The following is a 19,195-nucleotide window of genomic DNA, read 5'->3' as shown; positions in this document are numbered from 1 at the left end:
TGTTGTTCATGCCCTCCATTCTGTGTATCATTTTAGTTTATCTTCGCACCATCATTGATGATGCTATGATGAATCGGTTGTGTCTTCTGTTTTAGGGAGTTTATTTTATTTAGTTCAAGTCTTAATTTAGTACTTTGCTTTCATTTAAATATGAAATACAGCTAAATTCAGAACATAAGGAACCAGTTGGTTTGCTACAAAAATCAAAACCTTGCGGGAAGCCTATTTTCAGGCTTCTAGAGGGTTATTACAAATGATGCAGGCATTCAACAAGAATGGCTTGGTTTCAGGAAATTTTCTTCTATCGATCTTTATTTTGATGGACACAGTGTAATATGCAGTTGTTTTTATCTGTAGACCTCAAAACACCTTACAGAGATGGGAATGACTGAAGCCAAGTGGCAATGAAAGCAGTGAAAACAGATTTCAGTAAAATGTTGATTGTCAAGCTTACCAGTATGTTGAACAATGTCACACATTTCATTTGACAGCCTAAGGCACATGCGTTTTGCTGGAGTTCTCTGCAGGGATGAATTTCCTCTTGGGCAAGAAAGAGCCTCTGCCTTTAAGCACTTGACACTCCCAGGTTGGGTGGTGCTTGGCAGAGCTATTTGGGAATTTGGCAGTGTGCAACTGTTAACTGGTCTGGAATGAACTGTGGCATATGCTGCAAGTGTACAGACTGAGGTCTGAATTGACCGTATGTGATTTCTGACTCTTGCATGAAACTGCAGCACATGAAATGGCAAAGAAATTATCCATGGCAAATCTGGGAAGTTAAAATAAAAGAACTATAATGAAAGACTTAATTTTAATAAATATTAACTGTTGTTTAAAGTCTCTATCCCTTCCAAGATTTACTTGTTCAGCCTGTTCCTCTCTAAGTAGTATGCAGATTTGCAAATTATTTCAAGCACAGTAACCTTTGGGGTTTTGTACACCAGGGAAAGTTCTGGTAACTGGTACACACATAAGCCCAAGTATTTACTGAGCTCATCTTTAGTTTCAGTGGTAGAAGAGTATATTTCTAGAATGTAAAAAAATTCCTTGGTCTAATCGGTGTCATCCGTGATACTGATCCGTGATTGTTCCCATTGTGCATAACTCCCACAACAGGTTCACAGTAAAGCACCTCTTGGTTTTGAAAACCTCGCTGTCCTTGCCCATTGTTTCACCATGCTGCTGTTCCTCCTGTTCCCTTCCTGCATCTTCTAGACTATCCTCTCCTACTTAGCATGAGCAGGACAGGTATTTGCAGCTGATGAGTGTAGCTAGAGGAATGTGCACTTTATGCTTTTGGACCACTTGTGAGTTAAATCTATTTAAAGAGGGTAGGTGTCATGGGATTCTTTGCAGATACCAGGGTTTCACTTGTTTTGTCTTCCAGGCCTATTGCATTGTCTGACTGTTTCTTGTCCTCCCCACTGTCAGCTGAAGGGCTGCTGTTGTGCCAGCATTCTGCAGAATACATTATTTAACCAGGCATGTACTCTAACTGTTTTCAGTCTTGCTCAGCTACTGTAAGCTCTAAAGGCACTTTGACTTCCCTGGTGAAACCAGTCATAGTTTTCCCTTTATTCAGCAAAACCATGCAGAGAACAATGATTGAAGATAATAGCATGTTGTTCATTCTTGTCAAACCTGGCCACAGATTCTACTCCTGGCCATTATTCCAATCTTGCTGAATTTTAATGAAAAACTTTTAGATAATTTTATTAACAGAAATTTCAGTCTGGCACTTCATTTATAACAGGCTACCAATGTTTAGTTCATTCTTCAATTGAAGAGAAGGACTATTACAATTCTGAAGTCTGAGTACTGCTGACTCTCCAGCTAAGAGAGACTCTCCAGCTCTCCAGTTGTTTGCTAACACTTATGATTTTATAGAGGTTTCTGACTCATATCAAGAGCAGCTTAAGAAATTTAAATAGCTCTTAATTACTATGTGTATACTATTTTTGCCACAAGAGGTTGCTATGTGTCTGCAGCTTATTCAGGTTCTGCCAGCTGAGCTAGCCTCAGAAAACACAGCTATTTTCTTACAAGGAGGTATATTTTAATCTGCTGAAAAAGTTTCAAAGAAAAAAATAATAGATTAGTTTATGAAGGCACCATTTTGTATTTCACAGAGGACATGATTCCCTAGAAGTTGTAAAGATACAAAGGGCATAACTTGATGGTAACAAAAAGTGGTATCTGATTCCTTCTCTTTCCTCTGTTCTCTGTGTCCACAGCTGTAGTCCATTACAAATGAAACACAGAACAAGGAGTAGGGTAAAGTGCATACTATATTGGTATCAGGTAAATTTACATCGTTAATTAAGATCTGCTGGTTTTGTAGATGCTTTCATATTATGTTTCTAAATGTGGTCACTTCAGAACAAATTCATTGCTTCATGAACCAGGCAACACTGAAAAGTTGGATACAGCGTTTCATATTCAAGTTATGTATAAAGGGATGAAATTTCTGAAACTGACTTCATTTATACACAGTGCTTTTCTCTTCTATTTTGGGTTTACTTCTGGTGATTAATTCAGAAGTTATTTTTATATAAAGGAATGATTAAGAGTTTTCCTAAGCTATTATACAAAATGTTTTGTATAATAGCCATAATTTTAGTTGCACAATATGCATTTACTGTATACTGAAATAGAACAATCACTAAAATGAAGATTGACTTTAAAATTTAAATCCAACCTTCTACTTTAATTGTTCATAACTTCCTTAAATTCCTTCTAGTTTAAATTTTCCATATTTGGTATGTTTTTTCAAAGTTAAAGAGTTGGAGCAAACTCTGAGCTATCTTTAAGCTGCACAAGCCCGAAATATTTGTTCTTGGTATGTTACTATCAAGAAATGTCAAAAACAATGAAAAGCAAGATTATCTATTAAAAAAAAAGCTGAAATTGAACATTTTTAGCTTGGTTTATTCTATGGATTTCAGCCTTAAAAAGTAAAATAAGTCCAAAAGCCACATTTAGAATGAGATGATTTTGTTAGAGCGCTGTTCACAGATGCCAAAGATGGGTAGCCATATAATTGCTTGTCCACAGTGCGTATGCATTTGAACTGTTCTATACAAAAGTATTTTGAGGTTTCTAAAGACAGTACTTTAAAATATGTTACAAAGAGCTCTCCAATTATGTTGAAAATTCTAGCTGCTAGTCCTTTAGTAGCAGCCTAAAGTTGGCCTTGCTACCTTGAATTGTAATGAATAAAAAAAGGGGGGAGGGGGAGGAGGGAGTGGCACAATGTCCCAAAGTTCTACAGGCCTTGGCTGTAAGGAATTTAGAAATTTTGCTGGCACAGCAAAATTTGGATATACTGCATGCATCTGCTGTTTTAAATGCATATACTGTTCTAAACTAATAAGCTCACACTTCACGAATTGAAGAACCTTAAGTTTGAAGCTAGTAGGGATGGTAGAATGATAATGAACACAGAATTATTTCAATTTTTTTTTTTTAATCAACCTTACTTTTCCTTTCAAAAGGAGCAACAAGGGCTACTCACCTCTGGTATTTTCCCCCGCTCACGTACAACCTTTCAGTAGCCTGGTGTATGCATTGTGCCTTCAAACACTGCCAGTGAGGCACAAAGTGTTTTGCTTTTATGGCTCACTGATTAAAAACAATTTCTCATTTTAAAGAACAGTCCCTAATATTTGTAACAAATATGTGAAAGAACCGTTTTCATTGCTTTGGTTACAGCTTGGTAGGGCAAAAAAATCCCTGTTCCTGAGAAGGACCTCAGTAGCACTCATCTTTTCAACAGTGTGCTTACAGAGCTGAACTGTGACAACTGAAGAACTCCATTAGGTCTCTTTTTGGACAGTCTTTCCCAACAGAATCTTCAGAAACATAAATTAATACTGTATGTCAGACCTATTGCCATAGAAGTATAAAGAAAAAATATACTAGTGAAACAGCACAGATTACTAGCCATAAGCACAGCTCTCCTTACTTTCATGACTATTTTCATCAGATAGATGGTTATTTTTTAGAATTTTTTTGTTACACTCTGGGGATTGCCAAAGTATAAGGTGTTATAAGGCATTATTTCCTACAAATCAGAATCATTTTTTTCCCTTGAAACTACTACTGCGTTCAGTATTTTTCCACATAGGGATTAATTTCCAGACAAATACTATTAGTAGTTCTTCAAATATAAAGCATGTGTGTCCCATATTCTATGATTTTACCATAATTCATATACAGTAAGCTTCTCAAACTTTAGGATCTGAAAACTTTTTTCCATTTTTAAAGTGCATTTTCTGAACTGATGCTCTATGCTAAATAAATACACTAAAATTAAAAAAGCAAATAATAAAAAAAAAGACTAAAAAAACACAAACAAACCCAAACCCTGCCCTTTACACCAGTTTATAGTAGTTATTTTGGTACAGGGAAGGAAAGGGAGGGAGCCTCAAGGGCAAAGAAGAAATTTTAGCTTGTCTCAGATTGGTCCCTAGGACATGTTACTAGTGTCTTCTTCCTGCTGCCTGCTTTTGCAGCAATTTTGCTTCCACTATTATATTCTATCAACATACTGTATTTTTTTTCTTCTGTAAAAAAGTTGGAATGCTTGAGTGTCAATAGATGACAGGTGAATTGTCATAGACGGAGCAGAGACAGGAAAACCTAAGGAGATAAAAGGTCTTAGTCACTGGACCCAACTCTTTTTTCAGATAAGTGTACAGTTTTCACTTAAGTGGTTTATATATTTATTTTTATGTATACATATATAAAGCTAATTTTGGCACACACAATCCATAGGCAGTCTAGACAGCCAAATCATCACTTACTGCTTGAACAGTAATTAAAAATCCATGTGTATCATGTTTAAGATTCCCTAGTGCAGATCTTTAAATGTTTCAGATCATTAGTTCTACCTTCTTAGCATCTAGATATTTTTGTGCATAGACAATGAGTAACTGCTCACTCATTGTCAATAACTGCCTTTAGAGCTGCCTAAGTTGAGGGCTACATGAGAAATTCCAAATGAACAAGTCTCATAATTGTAGGGATTTGCCCTGTGGTTTCTTGGATTTCAAGCAGGAGGCTACATGAAGTGCACTAAAATTTCCACCCTACATTTTTCACTAAATTGTATTGCTTTTTGTTGTTGTCGTTTCCTGTAACCAAGAGTAATTTTTTAAATACTCCATCTGTTATGTTCCCTTAAAAGATTCCCTGACATTAGTTCTGTTGCTGAAAGTGAGACAATGTATTATGAGTATGATTTTTCTAATTAGTAGCCCTTATCAAGATTTCAAATATCGGTGGCTCCTTGGGAGTTCAGAGGTGTGACCATGCTGCAGATCACCTGTAGAAGGAAGGCTAAAATCCAAATTCTGCTTGTTCTGAAAGTATAAGACCTGCTTTTGGCATCATGTAAAATCTTAATTACCTGCTAACATTTTTGGGACCTGCCATACGCTATTCAGCCATTCTATTTCTCCTATAACTCCCTCTCTCCCAGTTCATATGACTGTAGACTACTGGCATAAATATACGTTTGAAGAGATGTATCCTCGGTTTTGTTCCTCATGCTGCATGTATGCAGTTGGCTATCTTTTGAGCAGTGCCTGTATATGTGTTCACGGATCATTACACCTGCATGGATTGAATAACATTTCTTATTCCAGACAAAGCTTACTACCCATCTCTTGCTGTTTTTCTGATTCACTGGAGCAACAGAAAAGACACAGTCTCCCATACAGCCTCCAAAAAATCATGCAAAAGTTAAATAAAGAATTAATGCCTATGTGCAGATGAAATAGAAAACTTGTTGGGTAACTTAGATCTACTCTTGCAATACTTTACCTCTGACTTAAAATTCCTTTATCCTTCTGTGTTTATTGTCAGTCCAGCTTCTGTAGTGAGATGGGAGATGTACTACTTATCTTTTTCTTTCTTTTCTAAGCAGCATCTGGTTTTGTGTAATGAAGCTATGTGGATTCTGGCTAAAAAGTAATACTTAAACAGAAGATCATTCAGGCATAAGTATATATTCACTGAATAAGTCCCTGCCCCCTTGACTTGGACTTTAGAACAGCAATTCTTATGATAAATGATAAGGCTTATTTGTTGTCCTACCTCCCTACGCCTTTCAGAAGTGTACTCCTGACAAACAGACAAGAAAATGGCATGTGGTAATGCTGAGTTCTCCAAGCTGCTGTCTGCAAGACCAGACCTTATACAGAGATCAGTTTCCAATAATTTTTTTTAAAAGTACATGGAAGGAGTTGGGAATAGGTGGACAGAATGGAAGCGAAGCATAGGGAAGGACAATAATTGAAACTGAGCTGGAAAACAGTGGATAGAAAAGAGCACAGGAAACAAATTACTAATGGAAGCAATTGCAATAAATGTAACAGCATTTGGAATATTTTAGTTGATATCACTGATTATTGTTTTTTCCTATTTATCCTATTAACACTTTTACAAAATAACTCTACACCTATGGGAGCTGTTGACAAATAAGTATCATAAGAGATTAAACATCACAAATACAATAAGTTCTGATGTGTTATCAGTGAAATTACTGAGGCTCTGTATGGAATCTGCTGTGGACAGCAAGTGCAAGACCTAAGCTGGTGCATGTAGTGATCATAAAGTAGTTTGACATAGGTGGTGTTTGTAAGCTGATATTAAGCTTCACTCTTGTTTTGCCCTGTAAAGCCACGTGACCAACTTCTAGCCAGGTTTCATAGGGAAAACAGGCCTATATATAATCCCTGTGTGCATACCTACTTGTTCCTCTTCCTCTCTTTCCCCACTAGCTTTAGAACCAGTTGGTTCATGTCAAGTAAAATCAACTGAGAGTAATACTTCAATGAAATGGCATTAGTTGAAAACAGGTAGCCAAGATGAGACTACCTCCTACTATTCTCCTACTATGTAAAGGTGGCATCACAAACAAAAGCAGACTGAGACATCAGATACCTGCATACTGGATAGACATTATGAATGCTACTTTTACAGACAAAAAACATACATCAGAACTTATACCTTCTTAGACATCTGCAAGTCCAACAGTCACAAAGCTATTGAATATCAGGTGGTGATGATCCTACTAGTTAATAGAACAAGTTTTTTCTTAAAATCAGTAAATCAATAATTTTCTACCAAATTCTTTCTACCAAATTTGATATTTCTACCAAATTATTTTGCATGAGAATGAATCTGACAGGATAAAAGCAGCTACATTGAAAGGAAGCTCCTAAAATTTACAAAATTATCTTCTTTGAAGGATTCCTCCAAAACCAAGAACTGAAATAGTAGGTTAAGATGAGAAGCCCAAGCTAACATAAACGACACTGAAGCTGAGCAGAAAAAGTGAGAAGTCTGATTTCCTATTTCCCTAGTCCCCAGCATTACAGTGAACACTGCTGCCATTATATTTCAGCTTGGTCTAAGGCTCCTGTTTTCCAAAAAAAAAAAAAAAAGGGCTTTAAAACTATTAGAAGCTTGCATATTAAGTGTGAGACTCTGAGGACAGCCATAACCTTTGTGAGAAGAAAAAAAAAGGAAGAGCTGAAGAATTTCAGTGGCTGGGAATAGACAAATCATCTGAACAAATGAGTGGAAGGAGCAGAGGGCAGAACAGTTAAAGTAGAAAAACAGCTGTGGGCTAAACTCTTCGCAAAAGGAAGCTACTGATGAGAGCAAAAATCTTTATGTTGCTGGTATCAAAAGCATTGCTCTACTGAGACAAATAGGGAAGCACTAAAATCAAGCCCTAGTTAAGAATATTTTGATTCTCATCTTTCCTGTGGAACAGCAGGACCTAAATCCAATTGACTGTAAATAGTATTTCAAAACTTCTGGGTTCATATAGAGAGGAAGAGAGAGTGAGCACTGGACCTGATGAGGAATAGATCCCAGAACCGTAGAGTCATAGCTCAGTTTTTTGTCTCAGATTTCAGAGACAAAGACAAAATCTTAAAAGGCTGCCAGAACGAAGACATTTCCTCTGAGAGAGAGAAAATTCTTTTCTTTCCAGACATATGCTTCATCACGTAGGCGAAAAAGGAGGGAAGAGAATGTGATTAGGAGGATTCTCCACTGGAAGAAAGAAAAGCTGCTGGCCGAGTCGCACACAGCATCCTACCCTTGTTTTGGGACAAGTCTTCAGCTACTAAGCTGCTGAAGTTACAATGAAAGAAGTGTAAGATAACTAATTGCTCTGCTGTTGTAACCCTGAGAGGCTTTGTCACCATGTTACTCTGCTCCTCTAATACCATACAAGGCAATCATGTCAAATGTTCTTGAGAGGATGCTCTTCTTGTATGTAAGGCTGTAACTTGTTTCTGAACACATACATGGATTCTCTTTCTTACCCCTTACAGACCCACTGAAAAGATGCTCTGTGAAGTGCATGCATAGCATAGAAAATGTTCTGGAATACTCTGGGACTGTAATAATTATTTTGCAGTTCAATTCAGATTTAGTTTTTCATGATGAAAATATGAAAATAAATAATAGTTTGCCCAGCAAACCCTTACTATTATTTATAAATATGTTTTGGATTGTCCCTACGTTTTCCTTTTTTGGTGTGAGGAGGATTCATTTTTTAATTAATTATGTGAAACTGTATTGTACAAATTATGTGTAGGGAAGCTAAGCACTTTGGCCTCTATGCGGGGAATAGCTGCAGTATTGGACATTTGGGGTGGAAAAGGCAAGCAGTTTGAGGTTGGGAGAGAAAAACACATCAGGTGAGTATTTCTGCTAACATTATCAACTGTTGGGCTCATAATGATGGCATTCAAACCATCCACTGCTAAACCTATGTCTTAATACTTAAAAAAACCCCCAACACTTTAACACTAAACCCATTAATGGGAGATGGTTATCTAAATGTAAAAAGACCAGCTAGAGATAATGCTCTGTAGTGGCTACTTTGATATAGCTCATCAGGGTTACTACAGGTAGCGTTGACCTCAGTTAGGTGCACCCAAGTGAAAATATCAGTACTGCATTTTATTTCTCATAAGCCCCCTTTTGAGCCATCTTTTTAAGGCACTAAATATTTTAACACTCTTACTGCTAGGCATCATCTTCAGCCTTCAGATCTTTTTTGTGGTTCGCTTCTGCACCCTGATTTTTCAGTATCTTGGAAAATACAGATGGAGAGACCGGAAACGGTGTTCCACTTCTGGTTTTACCAAAGCTATACTCAGAGGTAATCCCACCTCTCTGCACATGCTCACAAATCCCTTGTTTATACAGGCAAAGAATGCACTAGCTTGTTTTGGTGCAGCAACGTTCATGTTGCATGGCTTTACCGTTACAGCCCCAAATCCTTTCAAAGGTGCTGCTTTCCAGGACAGAGTACGTCCCTTTCTGTATTGTATTCTGGGGCGACGTTCCTTGTTCCTAAACGTGTAATTTCCAGTCTGGCTGCCTTAAATGCCTTGCGTGGCCCAGTTTAGCAAGTAATTTGGATCACTCTGAGAGATCTTCTGTCATTATTATTTATATTCCACCCATCTTTTTGTCCTTTGCAGATCTTATAAGCAACGATGTAGTTCTTTTCAGGTTACTGATAAAAAAGACTGAATTATTTGAAGTGCCATCACCACACCTGCAAAGGGGTGTGCGCAGCCCTCTGGGACCTGGGCCTTCTCCGTGGCGGGCTCCCCGGGGACGGGCCGTTTCTGAGCAGTTCACGCATTCGGAGCAGAAGTCCCACAGACTCGGCTTGCGCTTGCGAGTTTTCACAACCTGGTCGAGATCACGGACATCCAAGCAAACTGTAATAAACGTGATAAAAAGGTTACAGAATGAAGACGTTCAGGTGTTTTGAGTAGCATACGTCTGAACTCAACAGGCTGCCGGACCCGAGACCCTGCTTTGTGGAGCCGTGGCAGTTGAGGTCATTTTAGCGCGTCTCGAGTAGGTTTTTCTGGTGGTGAAACATTCCGCTACGGAGGAACGCGGCGTTTCCCGGGGTGCCCCCCACCAGGCCGCAGAGGGCGGACACCGCTCGGGCGTGCGCGCTTCCCTTCCCGCCCCGCTGCCCGCTCCCCTCGCCGCCGCCTGCGGAGCTCCGGGCGGGCGACGGCCCGGAGCTGCCCTGTGGGGCTGTCGGGAGCCGCGGCCCTCGTGCGGGGCCGAGGCGCGGAGTCCTAGCGCCGGGCAGTGCTGAGGCCGCTGCGGGACCTGCGCCGCCGCCCGGCCCGGCCCGGCCCGGCCCGGCTCGGCTCCGCTCCGCTCCGCCCCGGGCGCTCCCCGCCCCGCGGAGCCGGTCCTGTGGAGGGGCGGCCGTGGGGGTGCGCGGGGCGGGGACTTGCTGCCGCCCGCTCCCAGTGAGCTCATCCCGCCGACGCGCCTGGCTGGCCGCGAAGGAGCCCTGCCTGGGCCGCGCCGCGCCGCGCCGCGCCGCAGGAGCCCCTGGGCGAGGGGGGCCGGGCCCTGCGGGCGGAGGTGAGCCCTCCCTCCCTCCTCCTCCTCCTCCCCGCCGGTGCGTGCGGGGCGCGCCCTTCGCCCGGCCTCTCCGGAGGGCTGCGTGGGGGCTCGGCGGGAGCGGCGGCGCGAGTGAAACTTTCTGGCCGAGGAGCGTGTACGGGCATGTCGGGCTGCCGCGGCGGCCGCGCCCGGCGGCCGCGGGGCGGGGGCCGAGGCGGCCGGCGGGGTGGCGGGGCTGAGGCGGCGCCGGCCCCCGTGCCGGCGCGGCGGGGCCTGGGCCGTGGCCGGCACAGGTGGGGGCAGGGCGGGGAGGAGCGCGGAAAGGGGCGGCGGGGGGCGGCCGAGGAGGCCGGAGGGCCCGGGGCGGCCGGCGGGGGGCTGGCCGGGGCCCGGGGCCGGCGGGGCGGGCTGGAGGAGGCGCTCCCCGGGCGCTTGCCGGGGCGCTCCCGCAGGGGCGAGGCCTGGAGCCGTCGGCGCGGCCGGGATTTCCGCCTCCCCAGCACATACTTTCACGTTGCTGTGACTAGTACAATTTTCATTCCTTTATTAGTAGCGATTCCGGAAAAAAATAGTCTTGCTTTCAGAAAAACTTGATTTCTTTGTCGTTACTTGTTTTTGATAGTAAAATGTGAAGAAGACCCTGCTAAGAACAGGAAACATGCCACGATTGTATCCTTAATAGTGTGGCGGCTCACGTTAACGAGTGTGCGTTATTAAGTCGGGTGGCTGATCTGCACGAGATGTTCTGGGCAGACTTGGCAGGAAGGGAGATGTTAAGCTATTTCCCTTTTTCGACTGGAATGGATGGCATGGGGGCATGTGTGTATTAATTGGTAATGACCTTGTTTTGACTACTAAAACAGAAGGTCCTGCCCTTGTGGTCATCAGTGTCGCCTGCTGTGATCTCAAGAATAAAATGATAAAACGATAATTTGATTTGTCTTTTAATATGCGAGTTACTAATAACGTATATTAACGGTGTATTTTATAATACTCCTGAAGCTTTCTGATTTCTCAGTAGTGTTGTCTCAGTTATTTGTTTGCGCTAGCCTCATAGTGCATGTTTATTGGACAGAGACTAAACCGAGTCCTAAATGATTGTTTGCAAAAATAGAATGTAACTGGAGACATCTTTCTGTAAGGATGAGCCTCGGGGGGGAAAAGGGGTTTAGATCTGCTTCAGTGTGATATTGAGTGGGTCCCCTCAACCCTGTTCTCTGCTTTGTACCCACCTCCTTTTCGCCTGTTGTAGCAATGTGAAAATGGCACTTAATCTGGTCTGCTTCAGAGGTTGCGTTTTCTGACTGATGAGGCACATGCTTGCTTTGCCATTTGGAAAGCTAACAGTTGGGGATGTGGGAGGTTTGCTTTGGGCTTCTGTGATTGCTGGGTGTAAAACAGTTTGCAAGAGGTGTACTGGTTTAGAGTACGTTAAATGTTTTACGCATCCAGGCTACTTCAGAATTTTGCAGGATTACTCAGTATGTGTGAAAGTCCTATGTTGGCTCTTATTTTTGGTAGCTGTTGCATAAAAATAGCCTGATGCTTTTAAAATTAAAAATACCAGGGAATAAGAGAAATAAATGTGATGCCTTGGATCCTACAGAATTTCCTCCCGCTGTAGTTTGATATGCAGCTGCCAAAAATGAACCTTTCCCATTTGTTCTGATCTGACAGTTAAGTGCTGGAAAAATAGTGTTATGTTATTAATTAGTGCTAGTAAACAAGGTAAGTGCAATTACAATTTCTTTTTGCTACTGCTGGGGCAGTGTATTTAGAGCTTCATTTACATGGATGCTCTTAAAGTGCTGGCTGTCTTGCTTTCTCAGTTTAGCTAACCATTGGAATGTCCAAATCATGATGAATTATGTCTACTTTAGAGCCAAAACATATTTGGTTAATGGCCAAAGTTGCTCAGCTTCCCATAACAGTCTGTAGGAAAAAGACATTTTGTGTGTCTAGCCACAGTCCTGAAGCTGATGCCATAGCAACTTTGTGTTCTGAGTATATACTTTTGAAGAGAGCTAAGCAGTCTTAGCATAGGCGTTCTGTTTTTCTTCTTTAGCTGAACTTCTTGCTGTCACCAAGGTTAAACCTTTCTTGAAGGTGAACGATTCATCAGCAAGCCTTCAAACTCTTGTGCATGTAAGAACATCAGCCTGATCTGTTGGTTATTTGTAATGACACCCATAAACATCTGTAAGTTGAAATTTATATTAATGGTTTTAAAATAAGATTTTTCTGTAGAAATGCTGTTTTAACTAAAAACTGGTATTTCAAGCTCTATCAGGAGCTAGATCTTGATGTTTTCCAGAACGACAGAGAAAGGTCAGCTTTGGGTTTTGTGTGTGAGTAAGGTTTGAGAAAACTGGGTTAGTTCATGTCTTTTGGTTGCTTTCAGCTCCCAAGACTTAACATGGAGGTTGGAGAGTTTATTTATCACAGAGCTGTGGCAACGGAAAAAGAAAAAAGCATATGACCCAACAAACGTATAAGGTCTTATTTTTTAAAAGTATGTTTGTGTGTAGGAGGCATCGCTGTTAGAAAGCTGACTTCTGAATAATAAGTAAGGCATAGTATAACATCAAACTGAAAAAAACCCAAAAGCAAGCACTGAAACAGTCCGTGATCCTCACTGCATTTGGTTTTGTATTTAACTTTTCGAACTGAAGTGCCTTGTTTTTAAGAAAGAAAAAAAGGAGGAAAAAAAAGAAGTTTGTTTTGGTGGAGCCTTAAACTCTCTGATCTTGTCCTGAAGGGAAGTAAATAAAGGGATCAGTTGCTCATTAATACAAAATATCTATTGTGTGGCCTAATACTAATGTGTCTGCTTCCTATGCTATCTCTTACTACCTTCTTGTTTTAAAATTCATTGCTTAGCATAACTAACTAAATCCTTTAGTATTCCTTGTATTTAGGAAATTCTGTAAGGATATTTCGGCATTCTTACCTGATTAGATTATTTATCTAAGTATAAAATATACTATAGAGATCGTGAGCTCTCTATTCCGTATTTAGCCTCACCGTATGCCTTAAAGAGTCTAGTGCAGCATACCTTTCCTGCTTACATAGGACGGAGGCAGTTTTAAGTAGGGAGAGTCTGAATTGGAACACAGGTTTTCTGCCATCCAGTTTTGTGCTTCAGCAAAATAGCGTGCCTTTGATCTCCTTATCATAGCTAAAAGGTCCTGTTGCTCCCTCCGCCATCTTTCAGAGTCATAAAGAGACTAATCCTGCAGAGTTTGCTTTGTAGTTATTTCAGGTTTCTGTGCGGTATAGGGGATACATCACTGTATAGACTTCTTTTTCATCCATCCTTGTCACTCCTGCATCTTGAAATATATGCATTGTAGTTCATGTTAATGTAATGATTTTAACTGTTTAAAGTCCTGTATTCTCTTGCCGTGTTTCAGAAATTCCATTTTTGTTTCCTCCCCTCCCCTCACTCAGATGAGGCCCGTTAAGCTATAGGCTTAATCTGTAAAGGCGCTTTGGTACTGGAATATTAAATTTTGCAATATGTTAACTTCAGTGCTTGGCCTCCCTGTAGAATGTATGGAGATGCTCCTGTGCCTCAGTGGTATTCATAAGAGTCTGGAAGCAGAAGGCCAGGTAACAAAAAGCGTCTATTAGAGTTATTTCTCCATTGCGTGACTGGGAGTAGTTGCTGGAATATGTGCCTCATTTCCTCAGGTAGTGCCAACTCCAATTTAGTATTTCACTTATTTTCTTTTCTCTTCTTGATCTGGAATAATAACTTCTAATGAGGGTGCCAATTTGAAAACAGAAGTTCCACTAGCTCGTTGGATGAAACGACTTGCACATCAGCCAGCTTGCCAGATTTGAAGTGTCTCCTCATTGGTGTCTTGTCACGTGGGATATCAGTTCTTAAGTGTTCACAAAGAATAGTTTTCTGGGTTTCATAGGCTATATAATGCTTTTAGCTTGAGAATCTCGCTGGGTCTTAAACAGGGATCAGTTCAGTGATATCAGTAAATGAGTTCTTTGCATAGCTGTTAGCATAAATTTAGATGTCTTTGAGGTCAAATCAAGAGCTGGTTTTAGGGTCTTGATGTTGTTGAAGTTGGTGGCAATGCTCAAATTATTGCACATTTGACCTTTTTCTGTAAATACTCTGTGTCAACAGGTGTAGGGGTTATGGTTTTTTAGTGTTTGCATTATGACTTATTTGGTGAAGCACTGCTTTGTGAAGTGCTTCTCAGGCACTTATGCAATCCAGATGACCAAAATAATTTCGGGAATAGAGCTGATCGTGAAGTCATCTAGTTCTTCTTCATGTGCCTTGGTGAATTCAGCTATATCTAGACGCGTATGAAATTGGAAACTACATGCAACTTAGAGTTCTAGTGATCTTAAATAGCGTAACCACAGAAGGTACAAAGCTACAGATAGGTATTTTGAATCTCTCTGTGCATTTTTTTATCAGCTCCCTTAAATTCATGGTGTTACTTTAAAGTTAGAACTCGTGAATTATCGATAAATGCAGATTTCCATGTTTTAGATTTCTAAAATACAGGGTGGTGTTAAAAGAGAAAAAACTCCATAGCCTACGGTAGAATTGTTCGCAGTCTCATTTTGCCCTGCAGTAGAATTTCCCCTCTGATTAGTGATCCAAGTATTACTCAAATTTAACACCTTTTTTAAAAGAAGATGCATTGTATTCCAGCATTGTAAGAATTAACCTATCAAAGAAGAGCGTGCAAGGCGAATGTATGACATGTACTGCATGGCGTGGGAAGTGAAATAGTTGTACTGATGGAGTAGGAATGGCCTGTGTGGGTGGTCTCAAGAAGGAGCCGCATTGGCAAATGCATCTTGGGACAGTGGTGGTGTGTGAATGTGCGAGTTCATGACTGGAGTCAGTAGCTTGAATGTTGAACCTCCTTCACTTCAAGTTGTTTCTTATTCTTCCTCTTCTGTCTGCATATTCCCCCTATCTAGCTCAGACAAATTTGTAATTAAAATATTCAAGAATTAGGATATTTGTAACAAAGTCTGAAGACTTTTTAAGGAGTCTTTTCGACTTAATCCAAGCTACTACTGTGGTTTGTCCTCTAATTCGGATAGCAAAGCACGCTTGGCCATGTTGGGGAGCTTTGGCTTCTGGTTGAACTTCTGACTTCCCCTGTAAAGGCCACTCGCTTTTACATATATTTATTGAATTAGCAACTGTTATTAGTGCTTGTGTTATCAGTACCTAGTAGCATATAGAGTGCAATTTCAGAAATGTGTAGGGCGAAAGGGTGAGGAGCTGCAACTTGTTTGCTGCATATTTCATATATTTGAGAATTAACAGCTTTAAAAGCAAAGGTGCCTGTAAAATGTTTGCTACGTTGCATTGAAGTTGCGTATATGGTGTGGGTTGGGTTTTTTTGTTTTTTTTTTGGTTTGTTGGTGGGGTTTTTTGTTTGGTTTGTTTTTTGTTTTGTGTTTGTTCTTTTTTTTTTTTTTAAGACTTGATCTTAGTCTTGGTTAAATTTAGATCTAGCAGGAGAGAAGCTGGAACTTGTTAGCAACACAGGAAACGCCCTGAAAGAAAGTTTTTGATGTGTGCATTTGTGTGTAAATGTGAACTCTGCAGCTATATGGCTGGAGTTAGACTGTAGGGAGCTCTGTTTAGTTCAGAATAGTTTTGCATCTTTAAATGTTGTATTAGGTTCTGGTGGAACTTTGCTGCCCTGTACTTAATATAATTAAGTATTATTTACTAAATATCTATGACTTGTCAAAAGCTGGTAGTTTTAAGTCAAATTCAAAGCTATTGCACTTAAAATAGCTGAGGTGTTTAATTGCTGAAAAGACAGAATCAGATTAAACTACTTCAGCTTCATTTTATTTGGAAAAATATTAGAATTTGAGTAGTCTAAAGACTGTGCTTTTCTTTCTTAACAGATGTCCTTTCCTTAGAATCTGTATTTCTGACCATACTTTAACAAGTTAGGATTTGAACAATATACAAGTAAGAATAAATAGAAGTAAAATATGACCTTTGCTTTTTGAAACTTAAATGAGATGGAATTTGCTAGAGAGTTTAAAGCATGGGTTGGTTTTGGTTTGGGCTTGGTTTTTTGCTTTTTTGTGTTTGGTTTTTTGTTGTTTTGTTTTTGTTGTTGTTTTTGAACAAGAATGACAAAACACAAAATATTCTTAATGTGAATTTTGGAGGGAGACTGTTTTTGTGTTTTATGCCAGAAATGCCTTTGAGTTGAGTTGATTATTTAGTTAATAATATGCTTCAAGTTCTGTTTTACACTGGGCTAAATTCCCATTGAGGTCACAACGGGATTTTTTGGTGTTAGTAAGCACTGAGTTCCTGGATTTTTCTACAATATTTGCCAGAAACTAAAAGTTTGAAAAAAAGAGGGAGGAATATTACTGCCACAAAGTATAGACATGGTTTTGCTATGACGAAGTAAAATTTTCAGCAGTTCCCAACTACTGATACAGAATCTTTGTGTGCATGCAAGAATTACTTTGAAAAGTTCAAGAGACAATGAAAAGACATCAAGGGAAAACTTTGCTTTATCCTCAGATAAATTATACTTGACAAAGGTAGAGTTGGAGTATAGGAACATTGTGCCTTCTAGCATGATGTACCAAACTAATGTACAGTTTCAGAATTCACTGATACATTTAAAACTCTGGGAATACAGAGCTGGTGTGTATAGAGTGTTTGTTTATTCTCTAAGCTATTTTCTGTGTCACTGTGGTACATTACCAGATGTATTTTCTCTAAGTTTGCAGTAAGTCAATCAATGAGTGATGGGAGCACTTTATAAAATGTTTTACACTCATTCAGAGGTACTAGGCATATTTTGAAAGTTTGGGAAAAAAAGATCTAACTAATGTTGTTTGGTATTTTCCTGACCAAAAATGCTGCACTTTGTCTTTAAAAGACAATACGGAAAGGAGGGCAAAAGTGACATTAAGTTATTTTGTTCTGCTAGAGTTCAAAGGTTTGTAAAAGTCTGCACCAGAGGAATATACGGAATGGCTTGTTAGAGAGGACTTTTTTATTTTTCTTTTTCTCCCCCTGCCCCGTGCCTGTGCAGAGGATTCTGCTAAGGCTCTTGCATCCTCTGCAGCACTGTGTACCACCAGAATTGCGTCTTGGATCACACTGGGGAAGTGGGCTTCTTGAGAGAGGTCGTTTTATTAGTAAAGTGTTGCAAGAATCTGGCTAACTGGCATCTGAGAAATCTAACGCTGTCCCTCAATCTGGTAGAAACAAGATTCTTTTCTTCCTATTTTCATCATGTCTGCTAATAGGAGAAACAAATGCTTTTCTCCTTAGTGAGCCTTGCTTGAGCCTCCTTTCTTCAATTCTTAGTTTTCCCCAGGAGGAAAAACTGAATTTTGTTTCTTTGCAGTTTTTCTTCTGATCGCAGGATATTGAGCTAAGTGAATTCTTGTTTGTGTTAACATCTATTCTCTTCATAAATCAGTGAACTCGGCTCATTTGATTTACATGGGACTCGCAGGCATCCCATTAACAGGTTAAGGTGAGGTAGTAGATACTGTCTTGGCAAACTTGTAAAGATTTACACAGACCTAAGATTTAATGAATAATTAATTTTTTTTAAGGATACAAGTTTGTATTCCTCTACTAGTTAAATTCTGGTTGTGAGGATTTAAGATTTTTGTGGTTTTTTTTTTTTTTTGGACACTTACCTGTGAAGGGAATGCTTTCTGGCATCTGAATTAGAGGTTTTAGTGGTGCTTGGCTGTTTAATTACTGAAAGCAACAGGACAACAGTAAAATTTTAATAAATATGGGCTTGCTAGGTATTTTGTATTTTTGGTGAGAGCATGTAAGATCTTGTCTACACCAGGGAATTATTGCAGAATGAGGCAGGGTGTGAATGTGAAGCACTTTTCCCCTTGTATAGACAAGCCTTTAATTTTTCTTCAAGAGCAAACTCTGGGATGTTCCATGTGTGTTCTTGTCCCTAGTTTGAGCTCTTTAGTGGACTTACGGCTGACAAGGGATAATAACTTAAGCATGTGTCTAGTTCATGGGAGTAATCTAATTGATTTCAGTGGTCTACTTGTGTAAAGAGAGTACACGTGCTGGGTTGTGGCAGGATTGGAGGGCTTGCTTGTAAGCCCGTTGTGGTAGATACTGCCTGTCCTCAATGTCCAAACAGAGCTTATTTTAACACTGTAACAAGGTCTCTTGATGCTACTGGATTGTGCATTAAAATTAAAAGTGCTTTAAGGGAAAAGGAGTTGGAAGAATATGGATGTTAGAGTGTTTACTTGTAGTTTACCCTATAGAATAATGCCTGAGTCTTGCCCATAAAATAGCATAATCAAGTAATTAAAAATGGAAGGTTTACATTTCACAAGAGACAGAAAACGGTAGCATTCCAGGATTTGAGATGGAAAGTAGGGAGCATAATATTTCTGCTTTGCCACTTTCCTATGGGTGAGATTTCAGGAGGCAGTTGAGCCAATCTAACAGTTTGTTGTGATTCAGAGGAGTGGTTTTCCTTGCTTCTGTGCCTGCTGGGAGATCCTGCTCTTTTTTCCTATGTCATCTCTGTTGCTCATCTGACTCCGCAGTACAGTTCAGTAAACACATAGAAAACTGTATCAGCGCTGGCACAATGCAGCAGGAATATACAGCTGACGCCTTTGGCCGTCTTGTACAGACTTGCCCATTATGACCTTGAGCAAACTGGTTTTTGTTCCTCTTAAGTAAAATGGAAATAAGACTACTACCCTCCCTGCAGGCCATTATGTGCTGTAATATGTT

At 40.2% G+C, this 19,195-nt stretch overlaps 1 protein-coding gene across 33 annotated transcripts in view; it reads left to right on the top strand.

Moving 5' to 3' along the window:
* TANC1 (tetratricopeptide repeat, ankyrin repeat and coiled-coil containing 1) overlaps positions 1–19,195 on the top strand; it is a 125,133-nt gene that overhangs the window by 12,984 nt on the left and 92,954 nt on the right. For 5 of the 33 annotated variants that reach the window (XM_072875110.1, XM_072875100.1, XM_072875117.1 and 2 more), the window contains exon 1: positions 10,334–10,434. The exons of 6 other annotated variants lie outside the window; for them this stretch is intronic. Coding sequence is in view for 5 of the 27 variants with exons in the window: in XM_072875092.1 (XP_072731193.1) it covers positions 11,234–11,249; positions 12,482–12,561 (96 nt within the window). In the remaining 22 variants the exon portion in view is untranslated. 22 more of the 33 variants (XM_072875111.1, XM_072875104.1, XM_072875112.1 and 19 more) reach the window with 19 other exon arrangements.

Source organism: Ciconia boyciana, chromosome 10 (genome assembly GCF_034638445.1).
Source record: "Ciconia boyciana chromosome 10, ASM3463844v1, whole genome shotgun sequence".
Lineage (NCBI taxonomy): Eukaryota > Metazoa > Chordata > Aves > Ciconiiformes > Ciconiidae > Ciconia > Ciconia boyciana.
Note: the sequence above shows the minus strand (reverse complement) of the source record. Positions and strands in the feature narration are given on the sequence as shown.